At 58.2% G+C, this 11,013-nt stretch overlaps 1 protein-coding gene across 1 annotated transcript; it reads left to right on the forward strand.

Annotated features, from left to right (window-relative positions):
* The first annotated feature begins 17 nt into the window (after positions 1-17).
* TNNT2 (troponin T2, cardiac type) lies at positions 18-8,685 on the forward strand. Its single transcript, XM_077772005.1, has 11 exons — positions 18-30; positions 394-429; positions 1,347-1,380; positions 2,321-2,381; positions 2,565-2,681; positions 3,556-3,633; positions 4,741-4,851; positions 6,054-6,163; positions 6,537-6,627; positions 8,094-8,134; positions 8,456-8,685. The coding sequence occupies exons 4-11, from the start codon at positions 2,328-2,330 to the stop codon at positions 8,499-8,501; spliced, it is 648 nt and encodes a 215-aa protein (XP_077628131.1). The 5' UTR covers positions 18-30; positions 394-429; positions 1,347-1,380; positions 2,321-2,327; the 3' UTR covers positions 8,502-8,685.
* Positions 8,686-11,013: the final 2,328 nt, after the last annotated feature.

Here is an 11,013-nt window from a genome sequence, read left to right on the forward strand (position 1 = left end):
AGGCTGAGACTGAGGAGACCAATGTAGAAGGTAAGGCTCTGTCTGGGGTGAGGGTGCAAGGGGCTTGCTCATGGTCCGGAGGGGGGGCAGCAGGAGCCCCCAGGGGCACTCCTATGGTGGTGAGAAATCCACCTAGAACCTGCTTTCCAACCTGTGCAACAGGACGTCCTGCCTGGGCTGGGATTTAGCCAATTGTTCAATCAACGAGCCTTGACTGTGACCCCCTTTTGTGTCAGGCAGAGCCTTGGGCCCCAGGGCACGCATGTGAATAGACATCCCTGAGCCCAGGAGCCAGCAGGGGACGCGTTGGTTAGGACCTGTCTGTGGGGGAGACTGGCAGAGGGACTTGAGTCTAGAACAGGGATCTTTGCTAATTTCTCATGGTCTGTTTAGGAGACGGACAAGAAGAGGAGGCTAAAGAAGCTGAAGGTAAGGACTGGACATCAGGAGAGAGGTGTTGGAGCACCACGGGAACCCTTCCAAGCAGCTTTAGAGGAGAGGAGACTGACCACAGGGCTCCCTCCAGGAAGGTGGGCGGGGAGGGCCTCAAGGGAGAGACGACAGAGTTGGTGACCATACAGGTTTGGGGTGTTGGGCTTCAAACCTCAGTCCCCCTCATTCCAGAGAAGCTGTCTGGGCGGTGCCCTGTGGGAGAGGGGACCAGTGTGCAGTCCCCAATCTGGACAGGGAACAGTCACCGTCACGTACAAGGCACTTGGAGCTCAGGCAGAACCACTTGTAAGGTGTGGCATCTATAGGATGAAATTCCCAGACATAGACGGCCCATGTGGTGGGTCACTGCTGTAGTCATTGTCATGTCACAGCCTTTACCAAGGGCTCAGTGGTTCCCAGCCACATCTCTGGAGGGGAGGGGCATCCAGCTGGATCTTGGACTCATGCCCATCAACTTCCTGGTGCCCTGGAGGCCAGAAAGTCCAGGGAGCAGCCAAGTAGGCAGAGCCTTGAGAGGGGACTCTGATGCCAGGATCCCTCAGGACAGTGCCATGGGACCCCACCTCACTGGGAAGCAAAGCTTCCTTGCCCAGAACTGGTGAATGAGAGAAGGCTTTGGAGTTTCACTGTGGGAGGGTGTTCCTCTTGTCAGGACCCAGCTGTCTCCTGAGATGTCCCCCTGGGAGCCACCATGGGAGAGGGAGTGTGGGGTCTGTGACCTGCTGCTTTAATTCTCCGTGATGCTCCTGGAACCATGGAGCCCCGGGGCTAGAAGGAACTCACTGTGCAGGTGGAGAAACAGAGGCACATGGGTGCCCAGCTTATCAGGGGCAGAGCTGGGACCAGATCTGGGGCCTTCTGACCTTGTGGTTTTGTGCTTCTCTCTTCCCCAGATGGCCCAGTGGAGGAGTCCAAACCAAAGCCCAGGTGAGTGGGACACACCTGGGGAGAAGCCCTGGGAGCAGAGGGCCGGTGAGGAAGGAGAGGAGTGCAGTGTGATACAGCGGGCATGGGCCGGGGATGGGGTGCAGCAGGCACAGACCACCATGTATGGTTGTACAGGTTGGGTACCGCACAAGAGTTGACCCGAGGGAGAGTAGGCGCTGCAATCCATCCCACACTCCATTACCAATTGTGTGCCCTGGCATGGACAGCGCTGTGTTCATCTAGAGGGAAGGGGTGGATTAGTTGTAGCCCTGGACAGATAGCCTCTCCCATCTCACGATGGACAGGGGGCCAGCGGTTTCCCGTTCGGTGACGCTAACCCTGTCAGCAGGTGGCACCTTAGCACACTCACCAGCTTCTCCCCATTTCTGTGGGACCTCCCAACACCAGCCCCCGAGACAATCCCAGCACCATTCATTTGTCCAGCACCTTACCCCTTCCTGGCCACTTGTACGGACACGACGGTATCTCATTTCAGCCCCTCATATACCTGAGGGCAAATGGGAAACTGAGGACCAGAGCCCACTGGACCTGGTGTCACCCAGCAAGGATGTGTCAGGGTGGGGACCAAACCCCAGGATTCTAGGGCTCACGGGAGAGATTCTGTGAGGTCAGCCACAGGAATTCGGAGTTGGACTCACACGTCATAGCTTCTCTGACCTCCTGGTTGTGTGGTTTGGAGCAAGTCATTACCTCTCTGAGCCTCAGTTTTCTTCAGTGAAGATCGGTGGTCTCTAAATCAAGGGTCTCTCGGGAGGATAAAACAAGAGAGGGCATGTGAAAGGGCTGCAGCGTGCCCACGTGCTGAGAGGCATGAGCAGGCTGTCGTTGTCAGCCGAGCGTCTGCAGGATGGGCACCCATAGTCCCTTGGGTCCAGGATGGGGTTGACATTCATGGATTCCCCCTTCTTCTCTCCAACAGGCTATTCATGCCCAACTTGGTGCCACCCAAGATCCCGGATGGGGAGAGAGTAGACTTTGATGTGAGTGGGCCCCGGGGGGGTGGGGAGGGGGGAGCGAGGAGAGACAGAGGTCATGTGACCNGGCCACCGTTGCCCCTTCCCAGGCCAGGCCCCCACCCTGCCCTCCCCACCTGCGTTGTGCCACCCACTTTTCCTCTGGACCCACGGGTGTGGCAGCCTCTGAGCCCTGCTGTGCTTTCGCAGGACATCCACCGGAAGCGCATGGAGAAGGACCTGAATGAGCTGCAGACGCTAATCGAGGCTCATTTTGAGAACAGGAAGAAAGAGGAGGAGGAGCTCATTTCCCTCAAAGACAGGATTGTGGGTGTCAAGTCTCCCCAGAGGTCCCACTCTGTCCTCCACCGCCTCCTCTGGGCAGCCTTGGTGTGGGGGAGGGGCCCTTACCCTGCAGCAGGTGGCTCTCCATCAGGAACCCAGCAGCCGGAGCCACTCTTGAGGCCCCGCACTGTGGTTTGTTGGGTCCCTGCCCTCCATCCTCGCCAGTCCGGACAGCTCTTGGCAACCAGAGCTGCTGATTGTCTCTGGGTGCCCCAGGCCCTGGCTGGGGGGCGACGAGTCACATACTTGTTGTCCCACCTCTGCCCCCCACTCCCTCCCATCGGGCAGCTCCCCTCACTGATGCAGGGAAGACGAGTGTGGCCCCGTTCACAGCTCCAAGTCATAACCAGGGGAGGTTAGTTTGATTCCTTTGTTTTTCTCTCCACCAAACTCGCTGCTGTGTTTGCGATACCGGCACCCCTGTGCCGCCCTGGCCTGCAGCTGAGGGTCTGGCCGTCTGTCCAAACTCAGAGCAGCTGCAGGGGCGGGGCCGGGGCGGGGCCAGGGGCGCAGCTCTCATGGGAGAAGTCCGCCTGACATTTTTCAAATCGTTGAGGACAGCCCCACGATGAGTAATGCTCAGTGTGGGTCATCCGCACATGCCTGGTATGGGCTATCTTTGTTCAGCCAGGGCAGTCTTCGGAGCTGGTGCACCTGTCGAGGCGCTGTCTCTGTGTCCAGGGAGCCGGCTGAGAGCAGAAGCCCTTGGAGGAAGGGCATTCACTGCCCTGAGCCCCCCGAGGGGAAAATCCCTGTGGGTTCTCTTGCCACCTCTTTCCCTGGCTGGACCCTGCACCTCTTGGGGACACCTCCTCCCTCTGCACACACTGGACAGGCTTTGCCCCTTTCCCCATAGGAGAAGCGGCGGGCTGAGCGGGCCGAGCAGCAGCGCATCCGGAATGAGCGAGAGAAGGAACGTCAGACTCGCCTGGCAGTGAGTGACCCCTAGTCCAAGGCCCACAGAACTACTCCCACCCCCGCAGCCTGCCCCCAGTTCCTTCCAAGCCTTCTCCCCCACCTCCCACCCCTCCTTATTCATACACATGGATTCAGCCAGCAAGCCCCTGGTGACTGCTGGGAGCTGTTTGGAATCTGATAATAAGCAGTAAGCAAGACAGAAATGTCTGGGTTTTCATGAGCTTAATATTTTGTAAGACTCTCCATCCAGCAATTGCACTTCCAGGTATTTACCCGAAGGAGATGCACACACTAATGCAAAAAGATATCTGCACTCCATTCACTGTGCCATTATTTACAGTAGCTATGACATGGAAGTGACACTTGTCCATCGACGGAGGAAGGGATAAAGAATATGTGTGTGTGCTTGCTCACGCACACATGTGCATGAACACACAGGCATGCATGTGCACGCGTGCGCACACACACAAACACACATACACACACTGGAATATTAGCCATGAAGAGAAGGGAATCTTGCCGTTTGTGAAAACATGGGTGGGCCTGAGAGCATTATGCTAAGTGAAATAGTTCACACAGAGAAAGACAAATCCTGTCGAGTTTCACCTACACGTGGAATCTAAAACACGACAAAACCAAACCAAAACCAGAAAACCAAGCTCATAGATGCAGAGAAGAGATTGGTGGTTGCCAGGGGCAGGGGGTGGGAGGTGGGTGACAGGGATGAAAGGGGCCGAAAGGTACAAACTTGCTTTATAAGACAACTAAGTCCCCTCCGGCTGCGTCCCTTCCCTTGCTGCAGGCTCCCTGAGAAAAGGAGGTCCCTTGGCTCCTTTCCTGGGCTGCTGCTGGAGGTCCTTCCAGAACAGCAGGGCTCCTGGGGGCCGGGGGTGTGGGGGTGCGCCCTGCCTGAGGGGATGATGAGATCATTCTTCACTCATTTCTAAAGAAAAGTCTTCACAGCTCCTGTGTGCAGGGCCCTGTGCTGGGGGGCTCTCAGGAAGCTTCTTGCCTGGTGGAGAGAGCCCTCCACTCTCCCGACCCATAAAGACCCCACACTTCAGCCCAGGCTCAGGGGTTCATACCCTCACCCCTGATTTTCTCTCTTCCTGCTGAAAATCAGGAAGAGAGAGCCCGACGGGAGGAGGAGGAGAACAGGAGGAAGGCTGAGGATGAGGCCCGGAAGAAGAAGGCTTTGTCCAACATGATGCACTTTGGGGGTTACATCCAGAAGGTAGGTTGGGCCGCAGCAGTGGTCTTCAGGGGGTCCTGGTGTATGGGGAGGAAGAGGGTCCCCACGGACTTAAAGGTGGATTCCCAGGAAGAAATTCCTACCTGCAAGTGAGAGACCGAGGCCTCCTCCTGCCCACCCCCTGAGCCGGAGCTCTGCCTGCTGTGACTTTCCCAAGGAAAGGCTTGCTGGAGGGGGCGCTGCAGGCAGAGGCCCCGAGTGTCAGCAGTGCCCCGCCCCCACCCCTAAGGTGGATGGTGTGCTTGGAAGAGCCTTGGGCCCAGAATCAGAGCTCCAGTTGGAGACTCAGACCTGCCACTTACAGTTGTGTGGCCTCAGGCAACCTCAGAGCCTCAGTTCCTCATCTGTAAAATGGGTTTAATAGTCTGCCTTGCCCACTTTGAGATCAGATGGGCTAAGGTGGTGAGCATCTGTGTGCTCCACAGATGGGAGATGGGTTATTCCTGCAAACCTACTCGATTTCCTAATTTTTGTGTCCCGCTCCTGCTTGATACTCCATTTTCAAGGGAGAAGAGGAAATATAAAATTGATCTTCTCTGTGCAGTGGAGGGATCAGAACATTTTCTTACATTTCCAAAGTCCCTGGCTCAGAGCTAGCCCGGCCTGCCTGCCTGTGCCCCCACAGTGACCACAACCAGCCAGACTTATGGCATGGCCCTGCTCTCAGAATAGTCCTAGTGAACAAGGTTGCCTGCAATGAGCATCTGAATCACCTTCTCCTTCTCCCCTCTTGTGTCTCTCTGTCTTTGCTGCGCCCTGCCCTCTCTCTGTATCTCTGTCCCGGTCTTGGTCTTTCTCTCTGGGTCTTTCTCTCATGGTGTCCTGGCTTTGCAGGCCGAGGTGGGTACCAAACCTCTAACCCTCATCCTCCTCATCATTTTTGGGGGCTCCCTGGGAGGGGGGGGCTGCTGAGTGTGGAGAAGGGTTAGGCGGGAGGCGGGAGCCAGGAGAGAGATGGAAGAATCTGGAGAGGGAAAGGAATAATGGATGGAAGTGGCCCTCCTTGCCTCTGCCTCAGTTTCTCAGGGGAAATCCAGGCAGGTGATAGTGTGGGTGTTTCAGGAAGAAGAGGGTAAGAACCTGGGCCTTCAGTAGGCTTTGTCTTATTCCCCATTGGGTTTTGGGAGGGTTAGGGGAAATAGGGTGTTCCCTAGTCAATGCCCTCTGCTCATCACTCTCTCCAGACGGAGCGGAAAAGTGGAAAGAGGCAGACGGAGCGGGAAAAGAAGAAGAAGATTCTGGCCGAGAGGCGGAAGGTGCTGGCCATCGACCACCTGAATGAAGATCAGCTGAGGTGGGGGCTGGTGGTGCGGGGAAAGTTGCGGCATAGGGCAACTCTTATCATGCACCACCAGGTGGCGCTGTCGTCTCATATATTTTTCCCAAGGACTGTTTTTGTGCCCTGGCACCCCTCTGAGCTGCTCCTTACCCACTGCTCTAAGGTGGTGGGAAGCGGGATTGAACTATGCTCTACCCACCCCCCGCCCATCCAATCCTAAGCACAAGGCACTGCCGTCTGTGCCTCTTGCCGAGCCAGGTGGGCTGGGGGGCCCCTTAGCCGGCCTAGAGGTGGGAAGGAGGGCTGGTGTCCCTGGGGGCTGGGTCAGATGAGGGCCCTTCCTCGGTGTTCCCTAGTCCTCTCTCCATGCCCATTCTGGCCCCCCCAGGGAGAAGGCCAAGGAACTGTGGCAGAGCATCTATAACCTGGAGGCAGAGAAGTTCGACCTGCAGGAGAAGTTCAAGCAGCAGAAATATGAAGTGAGCCTGCTCACTGCCCCTCCCCCAGCCCACACTCCTGTTTTGATCGGGTCCCACATGGCTGCTGTCTGTCAGGCCCCTTTCCCTTATCCCTGTCACCTCTTACCCATTCCAGCTCACACACCTGCCTGGGTGTCTTGTCCCTGGCCATGCTCAGTATCCACCAAGACACGTTTCTGGGGTTCCAGCCCTGGGGTCTCCCCCCCTTCTGCCCCTGAAGGCCTTGAGGCAGCATCTGGGATGCCCTGGGTCAGGTGGGGGGACCAGGATGCACAAAGCTAGGCCTCCGGGGGGAGAGAGGGATGCAGCCCTCACCAGAGATGCAGCCACTTTATCTCCCCCCCCCCCGACNGGCACAGCTGACTGAGCCTCCAACTCACAGCCTCGAGGGGTCCCAGGTGTACATACAGCAGGCAAGAACCGGCTCAGTGAGCGCCGGGCCGCACACTTCCCCGGCGCGGCTTCTCTGCCTCGGGGAGTTCAGCTTCCCTTTCTGGGCCGCTTTGCTGCATTTCTGTGCATGGGCCCCTCCTGTGAGCACAGCTCAGGCCCGTATGGCTATAGGGTCCCCTCACACCCCCAGTGCTGAGAGAGGCAATTTTGTGTGGTGACACTGAGCACAGACATTGGAGCCACGCTGCCTGCGTCATACTTCTAGCTCTGCCCCTTACTAGCTGTGTGACCTTGGGCAAGTTACTTACCCTTCCTTCTTTCCATTTCTCATCTATGTGAGCAGGATAACAGTCGCCCTATTTCATGGAGTTATTGTGAGGGTTGCGGAGATAATCACAGTAATAACAACAGTAGTGAAGTGTTCCAAGAATTGTTCTGAGCGCTTTCCATGTGTTGAGTTACGCCTCACAGCCATCCTGTGGGTTAATACTCGGGAAGGTGCTCCTAACAGAACAGGAAGTGGGGGGGGCGCCACTGAGTGCTCACTCGGTATTAGCGACTGTTACAGCCCCTCTAGACCTGACCTTCCACATTTCCTCCGGTTCCACGTTTAACCCTGGCCCTGGCCCGTCGGGCTCAGATGTGGCCAAAATACCGGGGGGGTAAACTGCAGGCCTGGCACGTGGGGGTGCTGTACCTCATGAACAGCTGGGCGGGAGTGTCTGATGGGGCGTCTCAGGCTGGGCTGGGGCTGCTCAGAGGGCTTCCTGAGGCCCAGCCTTGCACCCGATTCTCAGAAGGCCTCCTTGTACCTCTTGCCCTGAGCCCCCCGGGCCTCTGGGACCCACAGCGAGAGGCCAGTGCGGCGACCTGGAGCCTCTCATTGGCTTCTGCCTGTGGGACGGGGGCCCCTCCAGACGTCAGCCTGTCCTAACTCTCACAGTGTCGCTGCTCTGCCTCCTCCCTCCCCCCACCCTCTACTCCTGTGCTGAGCTGGCTTCTCCCTCGCCCCCAACCACCTGGCACCTGAGCCAAATGAGCTCCAACGTTTCCTCCATCTTTCTCCCTTACAGATCAATGTTCTCCGAAACAGGATCAACGATAACCAGAAAGTGTAAGTTTCTAGGTCCTTCCTTTCTTTTCCGGGCCCTGCCTCTTCCTTCTGGTGTCCCAGCCATCCCACACCTCCTGTGAGGGCTCCGGCTCCCACCGCTCCCTCCTCCCCTTCGGGGTGCAGGCTGCTTCCTCCTCGGGCTCTCCCTTGGTCACTGCTCAGTGGGGGGATTTGAACAGGCCGAGGCTGCTGCCCCTCTCAACCCTCAGCATCGCTCACCCCCACCTCCGCCCTGTGGAGACCTGCTGCCCTGCCCCCGTCCCCCTGCTTGCTGACTGGGCCCCGTGTCCCCCCGCTGACTAGACCCCGCTTCTCCTGCAGCTCCAAGACCCGCGGGAAGGCCAAAGTCACCGGGCGCTGGAAATAGGGGCAGCAGCGTCCTCACCAAAGACCCTCGCCGTGTCCGGCCCAGCTTGCCCCCAGCCCCGGGCCTCCTGGGCACTGGAGGCCGACTCACGTCTGGAAACCAGGGGCTGGCCCAGTGGGGCGCTGCCGTTCGCGCCTGCACCCCCACATGCCCACGCATGCCAATAATAAAAGCCAACACAATCGCACGGCTTTTCTGTCAGCTCCCTTTCAGAGGGAGGGAAACTGAGGCGAGAGCCTGTCTCACAGGGAGACCCTCGGGGACATGGCCCCTCGTAACTGCCAAGCCGAGGGAGGCTGCCTCCCACCTGCTTCCAGAGGAGAGAGGGCGGCTGGCCCCGGGGACACAAGGCTTTCTCAGGGCCGGGGCCTCGCAGGCAGCAGGAGGGCTTGTGGTGTGAGCCGCTCTGAGTCACCGCGGGCACCGTGGGGGAAAGCACTGAGCGCGGACAAGCGTTCCCGTGTGAGTCACTTCTTGGGAACAATGGAGGCCTCTTTGGATGGGCCTGTTTTCTTTCTCTCCCTGGCTGGGGACGAGGAAGCAGGCGTCTGTCTGAGGGGCAGGGAGCCCTTGAGGAAGGAAAGAGGGCTGGTTTCATGAGGTAGCTTTTCAGGCAGAGATGAGCTGCTGAGAGGCGTGGGCTGGTCTGGGTGCCTTCCCGCCACCTCCATGTCCTCTAGGGCTGGAGTGCAATCCAGGGACCACAGGCTCCCTGAGCTGAAGAAGACAGCATGGCGGGCGGCATTGAGCCCAGCTGGCAGGGACGGGATGGGAGAGCACCTAACTCAACAGCTCCCTGGGGGAACCCCTTGCATGGGGCACCCCCACGCCTCTGCTCTGGCTGCTCCCTCTGCCCCCTCTGCCCGGAAGGCCTTCCGCCAATTCTCCACTTGTCATCCACCAAAGGAAACCCAGCCCCACTGTCCCTGAGAAGGCTCCCCATACTCTTCCAGGCAGAGTGATTCATTAGTCCTTGCTCTGAGCGCCCTGGGCGCTCCTGTAACTGCCACCACAGTGACACCTCCCATACTACGCTGTGTTTCCTATGTGCCCACAGCATCACCACTTGGACTCTCAAGAAGCAATCTAGACCCAGTTATCCTGTGCCGTGTGCCAAGACAGATGAAAAGGATATGGTTCCTGGGCAACGAGGAGGAGCTTAGTTTGGGGTCTTGGCCTCATTTCTTATTAATTCACTCATCCATCCATCCATCCATCCATCCACCATCCATCCAATAAATGTCTCCTGTGCACCAGTTATGTGCCAGGCACTGTGTCGGGCACAGGTGATGCTGTGACTTAAACAGCATGTCCCTGTCCTTGTGTAGCTCACAGCCCAGCGGGAGAAGAGGTAGCAAACAGAAGATTCCAGCTTGGTGTCACAGCAGGCAGGGCAGTGGGTGCTGGGGAGGCACAGATGAGCCACCCCCCTGGCATTGGTGAGCAGGAGGGCTTTCTGCGGGAGAGGGTTTCTACATTGAGTCTCAGGGGATGAGAAGAAGAAAGTCAAGGACAGGGGGCAGGGAAGGGAAGAGGGAACAGCATCTACAAAGCCCTAGAAGCAAGAGCTGGCTTAGTGTGTTTGAAGAGCCCCAGTTGTCACAGGATCCAAGGTCTTCTGGCGGGGAGCAAGAAGGCCTTCTGTAAGTGCCCAAAGGGCAGGAGGCAGGGCCTCAGGCCCGCAGAGGGTTCCCACCTTTGTCTCTGGGGAGATGTATGGCAGCCCCGCCCTCCCTGATGCCAGAGAGAGGAGCATTGAATCTAGAACTGAAATGCTAGAATTTTCCAACTGCCGAATCCCTACGGGGCTCTACCTCCTACGCCTGGGTCCTGCGTCCTGCACCCCCTCGCCCAGCGGGCTCCTCGTGATCATCCCTCTGCCCCAGCGGGTGTAGTCTCTCCTTTAAAGACCGTGTGCTGAGGGGAACACAGAGGCAGCCTTGCTGTCTTACTCTGAGTCTCCCTGGGGCCATCTTCCACTTACCTCTTTTGTCCTGAAGTCACCTGGTGTGTAGGGAAGACCCTGCGAGTGCCCTACATCCTGTCCCCATGCAGGGCTCACCATGCTCTGAGTCTGTGGCACCCGGTCCAGGGCCCCATCCATCACCTGTTTAACAGGAACACGGGAGGTTGACCCAGAGTGCCGCCTCTAAATGGGACCCCTGCAAATACCTGGTGTGCATGGGGCCCGGAGCGTTAGAGGAATCTGGGCAGGGGGGCCCGTCCTGTCCTATTCATCAAGGAGAGGGCAAGCGAGTGCCAGGGTGCAGGGGGTGTACCTGGTCACCAGCCTGAGGCAGAGGCGTGGGCTCTGGCCCTGCCGATCCGTGCTTTCCCCATGACACGCCTCAGGAATGGGGGGACCATGGATGCACGCACAGAAGCACCCTGTGATGGGCTCACGAGAGTACACCCGGAGCTGGCCTGGGCCTGCTGACCACTCAGGAGCTGGGTGAGGCTTGTGACCCTAGACACCCTGATGCCCCCTACACCCGCCGTCTCCTGCATCCCC

The sequence above is a fragment of the Crocuta crocuta genome, unplaced genomic scaffold, assembly GCF_008692635.1.
Source record: "Crocuta crocuta isolate KB4526 unplaced genomic scaffold, BGI_CrCroc_1.0 scaffold318, whole genome shotgun sequence".
NCBI classification, from domain to species: Eukaryota; Metazoa; Chordata; class Mammalia; order Carnivora; family Hyaenidae; genus Crocuta; species Crocuta crocuta.

Coding starts and splice junctions, on each gene's coding strand:
- TNNT2 (XM_077772005.1), top strand. CDS start 2,328: ATGCCCAACTTGGTGCCACCCAAGATCCCGGATGGGGAGAGAGTAGAC. Junction 3,634..4,740: donor AACGTCAGACTCGCCTGGCA/GTGAGTGACCCC, acceptor GCTGAAAATCAG/GAAGAGAGAGCCCGACGGGA. Junction 6,164..6,536: donor CTGAATGAAGATCAGCTGAG/GTGGGGGCTGGT, acceptor TGGCCCCCCCAG/GGAGAAGGCCAAGGAACTGT.